The sequence below is a fragment of the Pan troglodytes genome, chromosome 7 (assembly GCF_028858775.2).
Source record: "Pan troglodytes isolate AG18354 chromosome 7, NHGRI_mPanTro3-v2.0_pri, whole genome shotgun sequence".
Lineage (NCBI taxonomy): Eukaryota > Metazoa > Chordata > Mammalia > Primates > Hominidae > Pan > Pan troglodytes.
Window position 1 is genome coordinate 38436719 of NC_072405.2, and position 22860 is coordinate 38459578.

Here is a 22860-nt window from a genome sequence, read left to right on the forward strand (position 1 = left end):
TGTGTAATCCCAGCACTTTGGGAGGCTGAGGCAGGTGGAACACCTGAGGTCAGGAGTTCGAGACCAGCCTGGCCAACACAGTGAAACCCCATCTCTACTAAAAATACAAAAACTTAGCTGGGCTTGGTGACAGGAGCCTGTAATCCCAACTACTCAGGAGGCTGAGGCAGGAGAATTGCTTGAACCCAGGAGGAGGAGGTTGCAGTGAGCCGAGATCATGCCACTGCACTCCAGCCTGGTGACAGAACGAGACTCTGTCTCAAAAAAAAAAAAAAAAAAAAAAAAGCAACAAACTACATTCTCTTTTACTCCATATCCTGCTACTAAGGAGAAATGGGGTAAGGATTTAGTGGAATATACATAAAGTAAAGCTGTGTTTCTTCTATCAGTTAAAATTTCTACTGTTTTACTGATGAAAAGAGGATAGTTCTATTATGCAATAGTCTTAATAAGGGTTTGTTTTAAATTGGTTCCTATTGGTTGGTGAAAAGTAACTGCAGTTTTAAATGGCAAAAATCATTAAACACATAAGATATAAAACTGGGGCTTTGAGGTTATGAAGCTTAACTAAGTGTAACCATGCAATCTCTGATGGGTTGGGAGGCTTGGAGATTTAATTATTTTTTTCAAAAGCTATTTTTTGGCAGAGGCTTCCACACCATTTGTAAATTACTTTTTGAAAACATTTACCAAAAGACTAAGGTATGACTACCACATAAAATTACTGTTTAGGGAGACAGAACTTCTGCATGAACTTTCCCCTTTGGGAAAAAGGGTTTAAAAAAACAAAAAGTAACATTTATTTGTGCCTAGGCTAATAGAAAGAATGAGACTAAACCCCTTGTTTGTTTTTATTGATTCTTTTTAAGATTGAAACAGACTATTACAACAATATTTGAGATTTCACAGAGAACTGCATGCTTTTGTTATTAAAAGACTTTTGTTGAAAAATTTGACCTTTTCCTCTTATGAACGGAAGAAATATAGAGGTTTCAAGCATTTTTGCCAGCACAGAGTCATTCACAACAACCTTCTAGATGCTTATTTTCTACCTTTTCCTACAGAAGGTAATATTCACTTACCAGAAGGCCATCTCCACCACTGAATGATTCAAAGCTTCAGAGCTCAAAAGTGATCAGAACTCACAAATTAGCATAATTAGTCCAAAGCTTGATTTAAATGTTTGAAGAACAGCAAACATCAAATAATATAATACCAAATAGAATATTATAGTCTCTATGAGGTAATAACTCATCAGCTACAACCACCTAAAACTGAAATTTTCTGTACTTAGTTTCTATTAGTACAACACCTTCATTCTTAATGCTTCTTAGGGCATCACAGGTTTTAGAAATTAATGTATTTTTAGCATTCCACAATAATGATCACTTTCAAAAACTGCAATATATATCTGCATGTTACACTGACATACAACACATAACTATTCTGTCACACATCAACTTTTAGCCTCAAATAATAGAATACAAAAAGCTACACTGGACATAACACCACAGAACTTTTGAATATCCCCTTTTCCCAATTGTTAACAGGTAGTACTTTTTCTAAAGAGAAAGTGATGAAAAATCCAAAATTTCTGCATCCAGTGTTTGACTCCAACTTTCTACTTTATCGTCTCCTGGTACCACCATATCCTAGAATGAGAGGGGTAAAATTTACATTAGTTTTTAAAAATGCATTAGAATTGCTTATAAAATTACAAGTCATACATGTTTATTGTCAGCAAATGAATGAGATAGGAGGAAAGGAAAGAGTGAGCCACTAGGTGGAACTGGGCTAAGCAGGACAGTGCATCGCCTCCCACAGCAACCTTCCCAATCATCAAGCCTGCTACACTCACACATGGTTGCTGGGAATGACAGTTAGGACCCCAAAAAACAGAATGCATTCTATAGTGGGGCCACCATGGTACAGGCAATACTCAAAGTCTAAGCCAAAAAGACAGAGGCCAGTGGCGCATAAGCCATGCCCTGCTACCTCTCACAACTCCAGTGGTAAGAGACGTAATGTGGGGAGGGTTACGGACTTTAGATGCTTAAGCGTTACTTAAGACACTGTGCACACACACACAGGCTACAGGATGACAAGTCTTCCTATCTAGAAAGTCTCTCAATTATTTTCAGGTTTACATTATTTGGTTTTTATGATTTTCTTTCATATAATTCCCATACATTTCTAGTTCATAGTCATGATTTTGTGCAAGTCTTCTTTCCACTGAGAATGAATATTTTTCTGTCATGATGTCTTACCTAGCCATATATATATATATATATATATATTTTTTTTTTTTTTTTTTTTTTTTTGAGACAGAGTTTTGCTCTTGTTGCCCAGGCTGGAGTGCAATGGTGCAATCTCGGCTCACTGCAACTTCTGCCTCCCGGGTTCAAGCGATTCTCCTGCCTCACCCTCCCAAATAGCTGGGATTACAGGCATGTGCCACTACACCCAGCTAATTTTTGTATTTTTAGCAGACATGGGGTTTCACCATGTTGGGTAGGCTAGTCTCGAACTCCTGACCTCAGGTGATCCACCCATCTCAGCTTCCCAAAGTGCTGAGATTACAGGTGTGAGCCACCGTGCCTGGCCTTACCTAGTCATATTTTTATATATTCTCCCAACTCCTTTTTTTCTTCCCAGAAGTACCTACTATCTCATACTCTAACACCATAAATTAGTTTTGCCTGTTTTTGCATGTGTATTTTATAAAATGTAACTGCTATCATCATAGTGTATATATTCTTTTGTGTCTGGCTTCTTTATATTTGGTAGATCTATCCATGTTATTGCACACAACTACTTATTCTTAGTTGCACAGTAACCCACTGCAATACAGCAAACATAACTCAATTTATTCATCCATTTTACTGCTGATGGATACGTGGGCTGTTTCCAGTTTTGGGCAATTATGAATAGGGATGCTATGAACAGTCTTGTGCTTATCTGCCAGCACACAAGTGTATGCATTTCTGTGGCGATATATCTGAGAGCAAAACTGCTCTGTCCTTTGGAAGTATGCATAGGTTCAATTTTAGGAGGTAGTACCAGTTTTTTTAACTGAATGTATCAATATATATCCAAACCAGCATTATGAGAATTCTACTCACATTTTAAAACATATTTAAATATATTTTTCTATCAATTTCAAGAATTAATCATTGTTCTATAACTTCCTTCTCCTGAAAGACAAAGATACTCCAGAGCAATCTCTCATGGCCTCCTTACCCAGCAGCTCCCAATTAGGCTTGATGCTTAATCCAGTTATTCCTTTGTTTTTTTATATCTTTGCTTTTTACAAAATATCCTCTGAGCATTCCAGTAAACATTACAATCATATTTTTGAAAATTAAAGTATACCTCAATATCTTTTTTGAATGTTATTGAATTTTAAGTTTAAGCTTCTACTTAGAAAAGTCTAGTTTAGAACTTAAAGGATCTCTAGAGATCACAGAATTAAATATATGGGGAAGCTAGCACCCAGTAAGGTTCAAGTTAAAACCTTGGTCTATGGTAGAGCTAAGCCTAAATCAAATCCCTGTTTGATTTTTAAAGAATGTTTAAAAGTGGGATCTCAGTTAACTGTGCTATTAATATTTTTGGTAGGTACACCAAATAAAACCATGGTTGCTAAACAGATAATCATCTTCTAAAGTTCCCAAACTATTTCTGTACTTTACTCCTAGGTAAAAGGAACTTGTATTTTTTGCTCTTACCTGATGCAGTTCTGGTTTTCGTGTCTGAGTTTGAACATACCGAATAGCTGCCCGAGCCTCCACGAAGGGGTGAGTAAGCCCTATTCCACGTGCCAGGGTAGGAGGGAGAATAGGACGGGTAGTACCACGAGTCTGAGAAGGGTGTTGCCGCTCTTTAAAGGGATAAAAGTAGGTTAGGCATTTTTTTCTTGTGGCTATAATTTTTAAATACCTTCCTGTTCCTAAACTGTCAGAAAAAAATATCTTTATCAAGTATTTTTTCCTGAATGTTCTGGTATATCAGAGTTAACATGAAATAAAAACCGTTTCATATTTCTGCCATTATTATGGTCACTGCTATGGGGGAAAAGTGACAGGGAGTCAATGCTCTTTCTGAATTTGCACTCGAATAAAATCTAAACTTAAACTACCATTAATACTTCATATTCCAAAATCTGGCCCCAAGCTCTTTCCAGCCTTACTTTTATCATTCTCCTACCAAACCAGACTAACTGTTCCCCAAATGCTGTATTCTTTCCTGCCTTATTTTCTCAGATGTCAACTAAACAGTCTTTTTGTTATCTCATAATATCTATGAGGGTGACACAGGAAGAAACACAGTGAAAGAAAATAACATACACAATACTGATCAAAACACATATAGTGTACCTTCCCCCTTCCCAGAGAATCTTATTTAATAGGCTAACGTCACCACAATTTATTTTCCTTAGCACAACTAAATGCAGTTAAATTGTAAGCAAAACAAGCCTCTTGAATTAAAGAGCAAGTGAGATCAATGCAAAAAGCTTACCTATTGCTGCCAAACAAATATCCTAGTATTCCACCAGTTCCCAAGCCTGTCCAGAACCCTGGTCCTGAATTTTCATATCCTTGTTGTCCTGTAAAAGCACTGCCAAAACCAGAAGTTGCACCATGGCCAGTATTCTGCGGTCCTTAAAATAAAAATGATTTATTATGTATCCTCACTTAAACATGACAGTCTACAAAAGCAAAGATAATGTAACATTTCAATTATTTCATCTGTACTGAATTATTAATAATACTCAGGCATCAAGTTATTAACAAGTTGTATTCAAAAAGGTATTTGTAAAATACTGGTTTATAATGAGGGAGAGCATTTCCCATAGATATGGGAGGAGAGGGATAGATTTTGGGACTGGGGAGGGTCTTGCTATAAAATGACATCTGCCCTGCTCAATCAGCTACTAGAAAATCACCCTACTTTTCAGGGTTACTTTCTCTCTGCAGTACAAACTCTAAGTGGAGTCTCTAAGAGCTCCAGTTGAGAGCTGTGCCTCAGTCTCTAACCGAGGAATCCAAGGGGAGGCAGCCAGATATTTATTTGTGTCAATTGGGAAGTCAGATCTCAAAGGGACCTAAAAAGTATCTTCTGCTCAGAGGAAGTTTTAACTGATGTATACATATATATAAGAAAGTGTGCTAATCTTACACGTGTGGCACAACAGATTTGTACATATGTACCTATCCATGTAACCACCACCCACACCAATAAACCATTTCTGGCACCCCAGAAGGCTCCCTCATGACAACTCCTAATAGATTCCCATCTATGTCAGAGATCAGCACTACTTTAACTTCTCTTACCATATTTTAATTCTGTCCATTCATGAACTTTTTCTAAACAGGATCACAAAGTATGTATTCTGTGTCCGGCACATCATTATGTCTATGGGAGTCAATCCTACCATTGCATTATCAGTTTTTTTCTTAACTCATGCGTCTTCCACCGTGTGAAAAATTTACACAGTGCCATTCTAATGTTTATGGATATTCCACCTCCATTTTTTGGCAGTTATAAATAAAACTGCTATGAACATTCCTGTGCATCTTTCTTGGTGCACCATGCATTCACTTCTCCCAGGTATATATGTAGGAACAGAATTGGGTATGCATGTTTGGGTTGTTTTACCATTTTAACTCCTACCGGCAAAGTATGAAAGTTCCAGTCACTCTACATTCTTGCCCATACTTGGTACTCTGTCTTTTTAACGTTAGCCATTATGGTGGTTATCTGGTGGCTAAAAATAATCTCCCTGTGGTTTTCATCTGCATTTCTCGGGAGACTAATGATGCTAAGCACCTTTTCTTATTTCTGTTGACCATATAAATCATGGGTTGGGACCCCAGTACTGCTCCATGGCCTGTTAGGAACTGAGCCACACAGCAGGAGGTGAGCAGCAGGCAAGCGACTGAAGCTTCATCTCTATTTAAAGCCACTCCCCCATCACTTACATTACTACCTGAGCTCGGCCTCCTGTCAGATCAGCAGCAGCATTAGATTCTCATAGGAGCACACACCCTACTGTGAACTGCACATGCGAGGGATCTAGGTTGCATGCTCCTTATGAGAATCTAATGCCTGATGATCTGTCACTGTGTCCCATCACCCCCAGATGGGACCATCCAGTTGCAGGAAAACAAGCTCAGGGCTCCCACTGGTTCTACATTACATGAGTTGTTAATTATTTCATTATATATTACAATGTAATAACAACATAAATAAAGTACACAATAAATGTAATATGCTTTAATCATCCCAAAACCTTCTCTCCCCACCCCACCCCACCCCAACCCCCCTAGTCCGTGGAAAAATTGTCTTCCACAAAGCTGGTCCCTGGTGCCAAAAAGGCCGGGTAGTGGTGAAGTAGATGTCTTCTCTTATTATAAAATGGGCATTCAAGTCCTCTTTGGAGGGCCTGTCTGCCTGTTGCTCAGATTTACAGGAGTTCATTTTATGTTCTACCGGAAATATGTTTTATATATATATATATACACGCCGGAAATACGTTTCGTAAATTTTTCCCAGTCTGTAGCTTGCCTTTCCACTCTCCTAATAGTGCCTTTTGATGATTAGATGTTCTTAATTTAAATAAAATCTAATTTACCCATGTTTTCTTTTGTGGCTAGTACTTTTTATGTTCTGTTTAAGAAATCTTTCCCTATCCTAAGGTCATAACAAATATTCTCCTATGTTTTATTCTGGAAACTTAATTGTTTTACCTTTTACGTTGAGATTTATAATACTTAAAGAATTAATTTTTATGTATAGTGTGAGACAGGGGTCAGGGCAAATGATTATTAGCAAAGTTGATCAAGTTTCTCTGATTAAGAGTATTTATAATTTAATCAGGCATTTTTTTTTTTTTTTTTTGGAGACAGGGTCTCGCTCTGTCACTCAGGCTGGAGTGCAGTGGCGCAATCTCGGCTCACCGCAACCTCCACCTCCCGGGTTCAAGTGATTCTCATGCCTCAGTCTCCCAAGCAGCTGGAATCACAGGTGCCCGCCACAACACCCGGCTAATTTTTGTATTTTTAGTAAGAACGGCATTTTACCATCTTGGCCAGGCTAGTCTCAAACTCCCGACCTCAAGTGATCTGCCCACCCCGGCCTCCCAAAGTGCTGGGATTACAGGCGTGAGCCACCACGCCCGGCCAATCAGGCATTAACATAGCAACCACAATATACCTTGGGAGAGAGCCAAACAGAAGAGGTAAAAGAAGTTGAAAGTAAAAAACAAAATGAGAAGACAAACCTCCTTTGGTTTCCCAATGCAACGATTTTCTATTTCAGAACCAAGCACAGGATGCACTAACCTCACACCCGCTCTATTTATGGCCACTGCGAGGGAAACATACCTGTGAACTCAGACTTAAAGCCTGGGGGAGGAGGTCCTGCTGAGTTGGTGAATCTCTGGTAACGGTGGGAAAATGGAGGATACTCAGAGTACGGTGGAGGAGAATACTGCCCGTCACTCAGGAACAGCTTATAGACTACAAAGGCGATCCCAAGGAGTACCACGATGGTAATCAATCCACTCATGTTACAGGAATCCGCCGAGGACCACTTATAATAATAATCAGAGAAAGAGGCAAAGCCGTGCTGCTTTCCAGACTCCTTCAGTTTCTGCAGGCCAAGTTCTGTATAATCTAAATTGTACTCCAAGCCACAAGAACCTCTTAGTACATACTGGTCTTCAGAGGACTCATAGCCTTCACAGCTCACCACAGTTTTTCCAAATTTGTATGCAATATCTAAATCCGTCTTACATTCCCACTGTGAAGAAAAATAGAAACAGACTATTAGAAACAAACATTTTTTTCATTTAATATATGTTACTTGGGGGCCGGGCGCAGTGGCTCACACCTGTAATCTCAGCACTTTGGGAGGCCAAGGCGGGTGGATCACGCGGTCAGGAGTTCGAGACCCGCCTGGCCAAGATGGTGAAACCCCATCTTTATTAAAAATACAAAAATTAGCCAGGCGCAGTGGCAGGCGCCTATAATCCCAGCTACTAAGGAGGCTGAGGCAGGAGAATCACTTGAACCTGGGAGGTGGAGGTTGCAGTGAGCTGAGATCGTGATTGCACTCTAGCCTGAGCAACAGAGCAAGACTCCGTCTCAAGAAAAAAAAAATGTTACTTGGGCTATATATCCATCATAAAATTGCAAAATGAAGCAAGGGAATGATCCGCAAAATTCACAATGGTAAGTATTCATGTCTAAGGGAAGGAAAATGAGGGGCTTCAAAGATAATGGTGGTATCTGTGTTCTACTTCTTATGCTGGATATTGCGTATATGAGTATTCGTTTTATTACTATTCTTTATTCTTTACATATACATGTTATATATCCATCTGAACATATTAAGTATTCTACAATTTATAAAATTTAAGCAAACTGCCAAAATGTCAACTTTTTGCCACTGTTGTTCAAGATGCTTTCTTTAAAAATCCAGATTTCTTAAAAGATGTTAAGGCTCAAAACAGCATCATATATGAATGTCTGGTAGCTACACAAAGCAACAGAGATATTACATAACCTTCAGAGAAAAAAACTTTTCTACACAAATTTTATAAAACCATGGACTAACTTTCCAGGGTCTAATTCTATGTAATTCTCTTGTATTTTTTAAAGATATTTAGAAAAATGCAAAAAGAACCCAGGCTAGCCCCAAAAATGTCCACCTTATAAAAAAAATATATGCCCAAGTTTGGTCTACATTCTATATTTTGTGGTAGAAAAAGCAATATGCTTCTTTAACTCTTAAGATACAAGCTAAAGGCCAGGCGCGGTGGTTCATGCTTGTAATCCCAGCACTTTGGGAGGCCAAGGTGGGCAGATCACCTGAGGTCAGGAGTTCAAGAACAGCCTGGCCAAAATGGCAAAACCCCATCTCTACGAAAAATACAAAAATGAGGTGGGCATGGTGGCAGGCGCCTGTAATCCCAGCTACTTCAAAAATAGAGGCTGAGGCAGGAGAACGACTTGAACCCAGTGGCAGAGGTTGCAGTGAGCCAAGATCATGTCACTGCACTGTACTCCATACTGGGTGACAGAGGGAGACTCCGTCTCAAAAAAAATGAAAAAAGACACAAGCTAAAGTAGATTTAATTGGTTCTGTTGCCCTTCTGCAAATTTTTGTACAAATTATTTTCCTCTTTCAAAGTTCACACTATTTTACTTCATTTATAATAGCCTTATTGAAATATAATTCACACATACCATACAATTCACCCATTTCAATGGTTTTAGTATATTCACAGTTGTGCTACTGTCACCACAATCAATTTTAGAATATTTTCGTCACCCCAAAGAAATCTTGTGCCCATTAGCAGTCACTCTCCATTCTCCCGCCACACACTTCCCAACCAACTTTCTGTCTATATGTATTTCCCTAAATGGACAGTTCACAGGAATGTAATAATACAATACGTGGTCTTTTGTGACTGGCTTCTTTCACTTAGCATAACATTTTCAAGATTCATCCACGTTGTAGCATGTATTACTATTTCACTTTTTTATGGCTAAATAATATTTCTTTGCATGGATATACCACCTTTTATTTATCGTTCATTAGTAATGGACATTTGAATTGTTTCTACTTTTTGGCTATTATGAATAATGCTGCTATGTATATTTGTATGCAAGTTTTTGTGTGGACATGTGTTTTCAATTCTCTTGGGTGTATATACCTTGGAGTGGAATGACTGAGGCATACATGGTAACTCTATATTTAAACTTTTGAGGAACTGCCAATTTTCCAAAGCAGCTGGACCATTTCACATTCCCAACAGCAGTGTATGAGGGTTCCAATTTCTCCACATCCTCACCAGCCTTGTTATCTTTTTTATTATAGCCTTCCTACTGAGTGTGAAGTGGTATCTTACTGTGGCTTTGATTTGCATTTCTCTGATGGCTAATAATAAGGAACACTTTTCATGTGCTTATTTATTACTTATATATCTTCCTTGTAGAAATGTCTATTCAGATGCTCTGCCATTTTTAACTTGGTTGTTTTCTTACTGAGTTGTAAGAGTTATTTTATATTCTAAATACAAGTCCCTCACCAATTATGATTTGCTAAGCTTCCTCCCATTCTGTAGGTTGTCTTTTCACTTTCTTGATGATGTCCTTTGATAGTCAAAAGTTTTTCATTTGGATAAGATGCAGTTTTTCTTTTGTTGCTGTTACTACACTGTTTTTAAAATAATTTTATTTGGAGGAAGATTCATAAGTTTGTTGACTTAGGTAAATAAAACAAGCTAAACTTGTATTGGTATTTCATGTTAACTACCACTTCCTTAATCGTGCGTACTTACAAGTAGCTTCTAAGTACTGTATTTAAATTTCAACTCTTGGAATAGAAGGAGTTTCTGTCCTGCTACTAAATGGCCTCTCTCCTGCTACTAAACATAAGCCAATGTATGATATGCTCAACACTCCTTTGCTCATGCTATTCCCTTCTCTAGCCTTTCCTCTCTAAAAATGTAATCATTCCTTCCTAACACAGCACAAATGTCTCATCCTTTAAGTCCCAATGGCTCCAACCAGACGTGACTTTATAATGTTGTGTTGGGACCTACATGTAATCTGAGTGCCTGTCTTACTTCTTCTACTAGTAAGACAGTTTCTTCATTCTACCTTATTCATTTTTGTATACTGCAATTAATACATGTTTAATGAATGACATCACCATTACTGCCTTTTTTTCCCATCAAGACTCTAAAAGTCGTAAGTAAAGTGGAGTGAGACTTCTGCTATAATCCAGAGAATTCTATGATTCAACTTAGCAGTACTGGGGGAAAATATTGTGAAGTAAGTATCACCCAGTACACATCAACTTCCTCTCTGAATTGCAAAGACCACGCATAAAGGTTGTATCAAACAAGAATATCATTCTGATGGAGAGGGGAAATCGTCAACACAAGTTTCTTGCCTTGTGACCAGTCGTCTTAAATCCCTTTTGAAAGCAGTCAGAATACAAAGTAGAAATATGTAACTAGTGATTTAAACTGAATTCATTTAATAAAATCTATCTCTAAAGCATATTCAGTTTTGGAACTTCAAGGAGATGCTCTGCTCGTATACAAAACACCAGCGTCCCAAAGGCAATAAATGAAACCTGCTGAAATGCTTCCTTTCAAAAGTAACCACCCTCAGTTCTAAGACAATTTTAAAATCAAGTGCTAGAAGCACAATAGAGATATATGAACCCCTACTATTTACGATCTATAATTCCTAATTATCTTAACTTTGTCTTAAGGGTAGGTTGGTATTCTTTGAGGAACGACAGGAAAATGACAACCATAAGATATCCCCTATCCCTCACCCTCAAGTATATAAAAAGTTGTGAAAATTTACAAATATCTTAGAAGGAGGTCACGATACAAAAACTAAAATGAGTATTTTCAGGCTTTAAAATCGGTTCATTTCTTTTGGAGGCTATTTCTTCCACAGGAAGAGTGATTGATTTACTTACATATTTTAGGCTGATCTGAGATTTCCGTAGGGGCACCCTCAAAAGACTGAATAATGTCCCAATAAACAATTTACTGAATAAAAACCCCATTTAGACTGCCATCACTGTAGTGGATATTACCTGTACATCATACCCATCCCAGCCTTTGTTCTGACACTGTATGACTTTTGGGGTATAAGAATCACAACCAGCTGTGCCTCCAACACATTTCAACTGTGGGATGGGATCCAGCCTGCGGGAGGTGGTATAGCGGTCATAGTGGAGGGTAAGAGCTTTTACATCCCGCAGCAACATTCTGTCTGAAACAGCAAGAAAACAGAGGAACACAAAGTAAGTATCGTGTCAGAGAAAGAAAGGTTCATCCTAACGAAACTCTCGTCATAGGAAATGCCTTTCTTGCCTTCTGAGGATGGCTAAGAGAGGATGAATATATTTCTCAAAACTATCCCAACAACATTCAGGCCTTCTGAACAAAATTCAGGTCACACTTTTAAGATCTCCCTGCATTTCAGGCCAGATGCTTCTACAGCACAAGTTGTACATCATTTTTGCTAAATCAAAAGAACAAAAAGTTCATTAACCTGAAACATTGTACTACTGTGTAATAATAATAGTGGTTAATTAAAATGGCAAGAATATAAGCATGTTCCTGAAGCCATTTAATGCTTTAAATGTCCATCAACAGGTGAAGAAATTAACACATTCTGACCTATTACGGTGGAATATTACATAGCAGTTAAAATGAGTGAACTAGAATTCATGTATCAAACTAGATAGATGGCAAAAACATTTTAAACAAAATACAAGTTGCAGAATGTTTTGTATGATAGCTTTACATAAACCTTTAAAAAAGGCAAAACAGTACTACATACTGTTAATGTCTATATATGTATATAATAACAACATGAAAACATGTATGGGAAGGATTTAACACCAAATTCAAATAAGTATCTAGTCTAGGGAGAGAGAAAGAAAAGAGATTTTAGCTCTATTCCTAATGTTTTATTACTGGGAGTGGGGGATTTGTAGCAAATATGGCAAAATATAAAGATTCAATAAAACTGGGTGATGACTACGTGTAGGTTCATTGTACACTTCTGTATGTTTAAATACTTTAGGTATTTCATAATTTTAAAAATCAAAACTATTTAAACTATTTCACAAACTAAAAAATTTAAAACATACTGACGAGACTTTGAAAGGAGGAGTCAAAACAATAAAATTATGTCTGGCATTCATGTGCAAAAATGAAATTTTTAGGTTGGGTGTGGTGGCTCACACCTGTAATCCCAGCACTTTGGGAGGCCGAGGCAGGTGGATCACCTGAGCTCAGGAGTTCGAGACCAGCCTAGCCAACACGGCGAAACCCCATCTCTACTAAATATACAAAATTAGCCGGGAGTGGTGGCACATGCCTGTAATCCCAGCTACTTAGGAGGGTGAGGCAGGAGAATCGCTTGAACCTGGGAGGAGGAGGTTGCAGTGAGCCAAGATCACACCATTGCACTCCAGCCTAGGCAACAAGAATGAAACTCCATCTCAAAAAAAAAAAAATGAATTTCTATGCATTATTGGAAAATAAGGACAAAGTCTTCCTATTTATCATGTTGTGGATTATTGATGGAAGATGCTGTGGATTGGCTCAGTCAACATCCACTTCACCCTCAAACAGGTATGCCTTCCTGCAAAGCAAAAGGAATCCCAAAACCTCTTGCAGCTATAGTTGCCAAAAGCAATTTCAGTTCTGCCAACCAGAGGGACTCGAGCAAAATCTGGAAAGCAGACCCTAGACTTATACAGTGCTCTGTCCTTCAGCTAGTAAACACAGGCATGGAGACCATGAGTTTTCAAACTGATAGTATCCTCTAATCAGCTTCCTGGCTGTCATGAAGCTTGACATGAACAATCTATTTTTCAATGTGGCAGATGTAATAGGCATCGCTTTCTACCATTTTGTGAGTACCCAATTCCCTATATTCAACCTGTCAGATTAGCAGAATTTGCAGCCTCCCAAAATTCTACTAAAACTATAATACATTGTTTTGATGATGTGAATGACTGTGGTCAGGTAAAACCAAAGAGGAGATGACAGCAGAATTTTGGAAGGAGAAAGTAAATGGACTAGTGGTAGATGACTAGACCTAAGTGAAAGACAAATGCCAGAATAGCTAAGGGGGAAACTGAGAATCAACCTGATGTACATAACAGAATCCCTAAAAAAAAAAAAAAAAAAAAAAAAAAAACGGGAAATGGCGGCTCTGGAATGGGAGATGCCTGGAATACACACTACAGGGTGAAAGCTACTTGAGAGGAAGCCATATTCCCAGATCCTCTCCCCAACTCCACACTGTTCTAACTCCCTCTTCCCCACTAAGGAAACTGTCTGGAGATGTATTCTCTGGAGAGGATAAAACTGAAGGGATTTGCATTGGGGACCATCTGGCATAGTAAAGGGCATGGGGACAAAAACAACCAAACAGGGAACCCAAGTGACTGTGTGCACTCTGACTGCTGAAAGCACAGTTCTCCTTCCCCACATGGTGCACAAAATGCTAACAGCCATCCCCTTGTTCTGTGTGGGAGACTGGATGACCATTCCCTTGGTAATCTAACCAAGAAGAAGTACCTAAATACACTGACATCAGGAACTTCCTCCAAAAAAGAGCAACCTAGGTCACCCTGTTGTGAAGTTCAAAATCAAAAGTGCAACTGCACACTGATAGCTTCCAATGAGCTTTTTGGTTCCCCAGAGTTAACCATGAGCAGGGAGCCAAGGATTACTAAAAATACGAGGAAAGTCCCTGCTATGGTTTGAATGTGTCCCCCAAAGTTCACATGTTGGAAACTTAATCCCCAATGCAACAGTGTTGAAAGATGGAATCTTTAAGAGGGCTCTGCCCTCATGAATAGATTAATGCTGTTCTTGCAGGACTGGGTTAGTTATGGCAGGAGTGGACTCCTGATAAAAGGATGAGTTAGGCCCCTTTCCCCTCTCTCTCTCTCTCCCTTCTGCCTTCCACCATGGGATGACGCAGCAAGAAGGCCCTCACCAGATGCCAGCACCTTAATATTGAACTTCTCAGCCTCCAGAACTGTGAGAAATGAATTCAGTTTTTTAATAAATTTCCCAGTCTGTGGTATTGTGTTACAGTAACATTAAACAGACAAAACAGCCCCTAACATGAAATACAGCAACCAGGACAAAACAACAACAAAAGGAAGCAGGAGGAAAAAAGAGATGACGCACAAGAAGAAAACTTTTTTAAAAACACTGTAATATCCTCAGAGAGATAAGAGAAAAAGACTGCGTTAATAAAACAATCATTTTTAAAAGGGATACTCAGAGAAAAAACAAGAGCTTTTGGAAATTAAAAACAGGACAGCCAAGATTAAAAACAACAGAACTGCCAGGTGCAGTGGCTCATGCCTGTAATCCCAGCACTTTGGGAGGCCAAGGCAAGCAGATCACTTGGGCCCAAGAGTTTAAGACCAGCCTAAGCAACATGGCAAAACCCTGTCTCTACAAAAAAAATTATAACATTAGCCAGGTGTGGTGGCACACACCTGCAGTCCCAGCTACTTAGAAGGCTGAGGTGGGAGAATCACCTGAGCCTGGGGAGGTCGAGGCTGCAGTGAGCCATGCACTCCAGCCTGGGTGATAGAGTGAGACCCTGTCACAAAACATAAATAAATAAATACATACATACGACAGAACTGTTAAAAGAAAATCTTCTAGAAAGTAGAGCAAAAAGAGGCCGGGCGTGGTGGCTGCCTGTAATCCTAGCACTTTGGGAGGCCGAGGCAGGCGGATCACGAGGTCAAGAGATCAAGACCATCCTGGCGAACACGGTGAAACCCCGGCTCTACTAAAAATACAAAAATTAGCTGGGGATGGTGGCGTGTGCCTGTAGTCCCAGCTACTCAGGGGGCTGAGGCAGGAGAATTGCTTAAACCCAGGAAGCAGAGGTTGCAGTGAGCCAAGATTGTGCCACTGCACTCCAGCCTGGCAATAGAGCAAGGCTCCATCTGAAAAAAAAGGAAAAAGAAAAAAGAAAGTAGAGCAAAAAGATAGAAAGTAGGAGAGAAAGGCTGGGCACAGTGGCTCACGCGTGTAATCCCAGCACTTTGGGTGGCCGAGGCAGGCAGATCACAAGGTCAGGAGTTCGAGACCAGTCTGGCAAATATGGTGAAACCCCGTCTCTACTAAAAATACAAAAATTAGCCAGGCATGGTAGCGGGCACCTGTAATCCCAGCTACTCAGGAAGATGAGACAGGAGAATCGCTTGAACCCGGGAAGCAGAGGTTGCAGTGAGCCAAGATGGTGCCACTGCACTCCAGCCTGGGGGACAGAGCTAGACTCCGTCTCAAAAAAAAAAAAGAAAGAAAGAAAGAAAAAAAACAGTAGGAGGAAAAAAAAGAAAGAAAATTACCAGTTCAGGACCAGTTCAGAAAGTCCAAAAATCCAACAAGGGCTTCTGAAAGAATGAACAAGAGAATCTGATTAGACAAACTCCAGGCTGTAATTCAAGAAAAGTTCCTACACTGAAGGACTTGAGTTGTCATACTGAAAGGGCCCAACAAATACCCAGGCCTGAGAAACAGACCACACAAAGGCACACGAAAAGTAAATTTTAGAACACTGAAGACAAAAAAAGATTCTACAAATTGCCAGAAGAATAGGGAGAAAACAAGCCATATAGAAAAGATAAGACTTAGAAAAGCCTCAGGTATCTCAACAGGATAGAAAAAGAAAATGGAGAAATATATTCAAAAACTCTAAAGGAAAAAGTCTGGCTGGGTTTGCCAATGGTGGAACAAACTGATGTTACAACATCTCCTATGATGTATTTCCCACAAGTATTTAATATGAATCTAATCAATCTAATAAACTTAAGGTCAATACCCTATCTATATAAAAAAATAGAGAGAGAGAGAGAGACCTAAATATACTTCCAACCAGGAACCCAATAGGGTTTTTTGGGGAAAGAAATTATGTTAAAGGTCCTGTGGACAATTTTTTTTTGAAAAAGAACACATAGGTTACCAGATAGTAAAGGTTACTATAAAATTATTATCATCAGCCAGGCACGGTGGCTCACACCTGTAACCCCAGCACTTTGGGAGGCCAAGGAGGGCAGATCACCTAAGGTCAGGAGTTCGAGATCAGCCTGGACAACATGGTGAAACCCCATCTCTACTAATAATACAAAAATTAGCTGGATGTGGTGGCATACGCCCGTAGTCCCAGCTATTTGGGAGGCTGAGGCAGGAGAATCACTTGAATCCAGGAGGTGGAGGTTGCAGTGAGCTGATATTGCTACCACTGCACTCCAGCCTGGGCGACAAGAGTGAAACTCCATCTCAAAAAAAAAAAAAAAAAAAGATTATAATCAAAATAGTAGGGAATTGGAACAGAGACAAGGAAATTGTGAAACAAAAGAAAGATCAGAAATAAATCAAGATACATTTGGGAATTCAGTAAGATGAAGTGGTCTTTTTAATTTAGTGGATAAAAGATGTCTTCTTTAATAAATAGCACTGGCATAATTGACTATGCAGCCACAAGAAAATCCACCTAAAGCTATATAAAAATTTAATTCCACATGGGCAACAGATCTAAAATTTCCAAGAACTATATTCAAATAAACTATGCTACATTAAACACAAACTACTACCTCCTCATACATAAAAAATAAGACAATGAAAATGTTCAATGGTTTAGAAAAATCAGACTGTATTAATCAACTAAATAACAGAAATAATAAATTGAATTTATTGTAACAGAGTTGCAATAATGCAAAGAACACTGAACTAAGTTGGTGTCACTAACTGGCTGTGACTTTGGCCAAGGCATTTAATTTACCTGTGTAGAAGTTTCCTCACCTACAAAATTAAAATATTATCAACCTTGAAATTTGTTGTGAAGCTTAGATATAATTTATTATCTGGCAGAGTACTTGAAGCATAACAGGTGATGAGGTATGATAAATATTACTGAAAGTTTTAAGATGGAATAGCATTACCATAATCCTATAGCCAGCTTTCTTCCCTAGAGATTCTTAAGGTCCAAGAACAAAATTCTAATACCCACGCCCCACTAGTTAGATCAGTCAAGGGACACAGGAGCTCCCTGAACTCCAGACTCATAAATCAAAATCCACAGCAGGTCTCAAACAAGATAAACAAAACCAAACTCCCCTAAACCTGATCATCCCACATTCTTCCACATCTCAGGAAATGGTTAACTCCATGCTTCTAGCTGCTCAAGCCAAAAACCTTGGATTTCTCATCTTCTCTCCTCTCACTCCTACATCTAATCCTTCAGAAGATCATGTTAGCTCCACCTTCCAAACAGGTGACAAGAGAATCCAGCTACTCTAACCAGCTCTCTACTGCTCCTGCCCTGGGCCAAGCGGTCACCACTCTAAGAACTTACTGTACAATATTAAAATAGATAGCAATATATATTAATTCACTGGTTTCCCTGCTTCCCTCCTACCCTCTTCGGTCTGTTTTCCACAGAGCAGCCCAAATGAGCCTTTAAAGATATAAGTAATTTCAGGTCATTTACTCCTCCTCCCCACTTCAGGTTTCCAGTCAAATGTCACCCTAACAGTGACTTCCCTGATCAATGTACGTTTTTTAAGTCTCCACTTCTGCCCGCACACCATGTCCTCCTTACCCTGTTTATCATACACGGTGCATACCAATTTTCACAATATAGCATGCTATTTACATGTTTATCTGTTTATTGTCTATTTCTCCCCAATAGAGGTAAAGTCCTTGGAGGCAAGACACTGTTTTGTTCACTGCTATATTCCCAACACCTGGAAGAGTAACTTAATTAAGATTACATTCAATAAAGAATTTTGAAAATTCACTGGTAATCTCTTTAGAATGGTGCTAATTTTTTTTTCCAGACAAATTACTGCTCAATGTGAGCTAAAGTAATGGCATCCAAGTCAAACAAAAGATAAATTAGGGAGCCGATTAATGCTTTAGTAAAGGACTTAATAAATAGTATGTCAATAAAGTATCTTCATTTAAAAAGTTCCTCAAAGTGCCGGGTGCGGTGGCTCACGCCTGTAATCCCAGCACTTTGGGAGGCCAAGGCGGGCGGATCACCTGAGGTTGGGAGTTCAAGACCAGCCTGACCAACATGGAGAAACCCTGTCTCTACTAAAAATACAAAATTTGCCGGGCATGGTGGTGCATGCCTGTAATCCCAGCTACTCGGGAGGCTGAGGCAGGAAAATCGCTTGAACCCAGGAGGCAGAGGTTGCGGTGAGCCGAGATCGCGCCATTGCACTCTAGCCTGGGCGACAAGAGCGAAACTGTCTCAAAAAAACAAAACAAAACAAAAAAGTTCCTCAAAGTAAACTTTGAAGTAGAATTTACATAAAACAATTGAGTTTACTCTGCAAAATATTGTGGTGCTTTGTGTTCCAGAACAATAGTTTTACAGCGTAGATAAACCAGGAAGTGGTTCATCTTTAATTTAAATTTGGTTCTTCTTTTATAGTTTTTATAGTTCTTCTGACTCTTCAACTGTAAACTTCCTTTATTAAATTTATTTACGAACTGATTCAAAGTTCAACAAATTAAAGTTTCATTCTAGGTTTTCACTTGTAATTCTGATCAAGTCTCCCACTCATACACAGCTTTCTAGAAATACAAAAGAAAAACGTGCAGACATTTAAATACAACTTGGCTTTTTATTTTTGGTAATAAAACGTCCACATCAAATGACTACTCAACGTGATGTGCTTGCAAATAGCACCTTCTCTCTCATTTCAGCATGTAAGAATAGGCTATTACAGAAATAAACCTGTTGCTTAAATTCGACAATGCAGGCATTTCCAATCACCAAATCACAAAGGCAATATGCTTTCCATGCCATCTTTACTTCGCAAACCAAAAATGATGTCGTTTTAATTTTTTTTTTAACAGAATTCCAATGTAACAGCATGCGTCATTTATTACATGGAAAAAGTCAAAATCTGTATCTAAGTATATAGACATATACGTATTAATTGCATGGAATATTACTGATCCCATGAAAATTCTTTAGACAATTTAAATACTGTACTGACATAAAAGAACCTCTTTCCTAAAACCCGCTTATCATGTACCATCACCAAAAAAAAAAAAAAAAAAAAAAAAAACCGAGAATATTATTTTTTAAATTCTTCTCTATGGTGAAAGCCAATGGGAAGAGCTGGTGCCGCGCGATGTACATCACTGCAATCGTCAGATAAGAGGCAGCGGTTCTCATAAAAACGCGGTGGCTCACGCCTGTAATCCCAGCACTTTGGGAGGATGAGGCGGGTGGATCACGAGGTCAGGAGGTCGAGACCAGCCTCGCCAACATAGTAAAACCCCGTCTCTACTAAAAATACAAAAAATTAGCTAGGCATGGTGGCGGGCACCTGTAATCCCAGCTACCGGTGAGGCCGAGGCAGGAGAATCTCTTGAACCCGGGAGGCGGAGGTTGCAGTGAGCCGAGATCACGTCATTGCAGTGCAGCCGGGGCGACAGTGTGAGACTCCGACTCAAAAAAAAAAAAAAAAAGAATGCAATCTGCGATTCTGCTAACAGACCTGCGAGGTCTGCAGCCCTGTCCGCTAAGGGTGACTCAGAGACTGCCAGTGGCAGGCGACGGCCGGCGATAGCAACAGGCAGCCACGACAACAGCCGGCCACGATGACATCACACAGCCATAACAACAAAGCAGATGCGCAGGTGAGTGTCCAGCTCTCCAGTTATACTCAGAGATGAGAAAGACGACAATGGGCAAATTCCGGGAGTCCGGGGCAGGGAGAAAGGGGACCTTAAGGATCCCCAGCCGTCCCGCCCCGCCCACTCGAGCAGTCCCTACCCGCCTCCCAAGACGCCTGGGAAGAGCAGTGGAACCAGGGAGAGCACGAACAGCAAAGAGGCCAGACATGGGGAATCCGGGCACCCAGGCTCCGGGGAGACGGCGCACGGAAACGCAGGGGAGCCTGCACCGGCTGACGGCGGCGGAAAAGGGCGAACGAAGCGCCTGAGGGCCCTGGCAGCACTCACCAGGGTCGTTCCAGCCCAGGGCAGGGCCCGCGGTCAGCAGAAGCAAATGCAAGCCGAGGAGCAAGCAGTACCCGGCCGCTCCCGGCCCGCAGGATGCGGCCATGACGCTCGATGAAGATGGCGCTGGGCTGCCAGACGCCTGCGGGCCGAACCTGGGTGCGGTAGCGCGCGCGACGCTGCGCAGCTACACCGCCTCCCCTGGCGGCTGCGAAGGAACGGCCCAACTGCAGAGCCGCAGCCGCAACGGATCCGTGCGCCAACCCTACGTCACTGCCGCTGCGGCCCGTGGGGCTCAGTGAGTGGCCGCCGTGGGCCCCCGCCCCTGGAGCACAGCGCGGCTTGGGGCGGGGCGAGGCGGTGTGGGCGGGGCCAAGGTCCAGGGGAGGCACGGCTGGAGGCGGGTTGGAGGCGTGGCGCCGCGGTGTGGGCGGGGCCGAGGGCCTGACACCGCCGCGCCCGCGGGCGGGGCGAGGGCGGCGCGCAGCTTTGTTGTGTCTCGTCTGAGATTCGGGAAGCTTCTGTGCGTAGGCGATGCAGTTTGAGAGGCTGAAAACGTCACGACGCGAAATCTAAGAAATGTAGTCAAATTATGTATTATTAAAACCTCAATAACTGTACCAAGGGTAGTTCTGTGCTTTATTCAGCTCTGTGTGTTCAGCACTTAGCATAGCGCTTGGTACATGGTCAGTGTTCTATGACTAGTTGCTAAATACAGAGAAGATTCAAGCGAAAGGTAGCCGGGAAATATATTGTCTGGTTTCAAGGCTCAGAACCTTTACATGGTTCCTTGCGCATGGAGGCCGGAAGACTATAAAATGTCAGGAGGAGAAAATAACGTCTGAATGAAGAACCAGCCAGAGAAAACAGTTCTCTGAACTTTTGAGGTCTGGCAGGCTTGGGTTTCTTTCATTCATTCATTCATTCATTCATTCAATGAATATATGTTGAACACCTAATACGCACCAGGCACTGTTTTAGGCATGGAGGGTACAGACAAGATCCCTGTACTCATTGAAATAGAATAGAACAAACGACATACCAATTAAACAACAAAAATAATAGGTAATGATAGGTAATAACATTGATGAAAAAACAGGGTGATATAATGGAGCCTGGGGTCACAACTTCAGGGAGGGCCTTGCTGAGGAAGTGGTTTTTGAAGCTTGGGACCTGAATGATGAGAAAGAACTAGCCGTACAAAGATCAGGGGACTCATCTTCCCATCCGGGGAACAGTGCATGCAAAAGCCCTAACTTTGTGTTTTGAGGAAGAGTCATTCGGCCAGATCCTATAAAGAGTTCAGTCCCACAAGATGGCCCCAACTTCAGACATCAATCACAAGTCTCAGGTTGTGACCTATGCTTCTGACCAACCAGCTATAAATTAGGGTTTCCAGGCCAGGCGTGGTGGCTCATGCCTGTAATCCCAGCATTTTGGAAGGCCAAGGCAGGTGAATCGCCTGAGGTCAGGACTTCAAGACCAGCCTGGCCAGCATGGCAAAACCCCAACTCTACTAAAAATAGGAAAAATAGCTGGGCGTGGTGGCGCACACCTGTAATCCCAGCTATTTGGGAGGCTGAGGCAAGAGAATCGCTTGAACCTGGGAGGCGGAAGTTGCAGTGAGTCAAGACTGCCCCACTGCACCTGGACCATGGAGAGAGACTCCCTCTCAACAAATAAATTGGGGTTTTCATAACCCCCCATCTTGAGTTCCATAATTTGCTAGAATGGCTCACAGAACTCAAAAAAACACTTTATGTTTACCAGATTATTATATTGAGCACCTATTAGTACCTAACAGTACCTGCCAGGCACTGTTATCAGTATTGGGGATACAGCAGTGAATAAAACAAAATTTGGGGGACAAGAGGCAAACAAGGCCATAACTGAAACAAAGTAAGTTAGGGGAAGAGTGGAATAAGAGATGGCAGAGCAGTGGGGCCTCGGCATGGAACCAACCAATGGTGGGACCAAGGACTGAAATAGAGATAACAGAGAATCTATTCTCAACATGTTAAGTTTGAGGTGACTATTAGGCATCCAGGTAGACGTGTCAAATAAATAGATAAACTATAAAAGTCTGCTAAGGTAAATTTGGTAGTTATGTTGTAAATATAAAGATAGCATTTAATGTCATGATGCTATTGTTTGAATGTGTCCCCCAAAGCTCATGTGTTGGAAACTTAATCCCCAATGCAATAGTGTTGAGAGGGGGGACTCTTAAGGGGTGATTAGGTTATGAGGGCAGAGCTCTTAATGCTATTATCACAGGAGTGGGTTAGTTA

The 22860-nt window shown here is 40.7% G+C and overlaps 1 protein-coding gene across 4 annotated transcripts; it reads right to left on the bottom strand.

Annotated features, from left to right (window-relative positions):
- Positions 1 to 837: 837 nt before the first annotated feature.
- Positions 838 to 20964, bottom strand: SARAF (store-operated calcium entry associated regulatory factor). Of its 4 annotated transcripts, none has more exons than XM_001167715.7 (6): positions 20576 to 20964; positions 11629 to 11807; positions 7386 to 7803; positions 4519 to 4660; positions 3729 to 3880; positions 838 to 1652 (listed from the first exon to the last, which is right to left on the bottom strand). In XM_001167715.7, the coding sequence occupies exons 1-6, from the start codon at positions 20676 to 20678 to the stop codon at positions 1627 to 1629; spliced, it is 1020 nt and encodes a 339-aa protein (XP_001167715.1). In that variant the 5' UTR covers positions 20679 to 20964; the 3' UTR covers positions 838 to 1626. The 4 variants fall into 4 exon arrangements, with proteins under 4 accessions (XP_001167715.1, XP_009453407.1, XP_063673049.1 ...); XM_009455132.4 differs by having other exon boundaries at positions 11629 to 11803; positions 20576 to 20898; XM_063816979.1 differs by lacking the exon at positions 20576 to 20964 and adding an exon at positions 15940 to 15985.
- Between the last annotated feature and the right edge of the window lie 1896 nt (positions 20965 to 22860).

Excerpts from the sequence above, each read along its gene's own strand:
- SARAF (XM_001167715.7), bottom strand. The coding sequence starts at position 20,678 with ATGGCCGCATCCTGCGGGCCGGGAGCGGCCGGGTACTGCTTGCTCCTC. Across the intron at positions 11,808-20,575 it reads CCTGGGCTGGAACGACCCTG|ACAGAATGTTGCTGCGGGAT; the intron begins GTGAGTGCTGCC and ends TTGCTGTTTCAG. Across the intron at positions 3,881-4,518 it reads TATTTGTTTGGCAGCAATAG|AGCGGCAACACCCTTCTCAG; the intron begins GTAAGCTTTTTG and ends ATCCCTTTAAAG.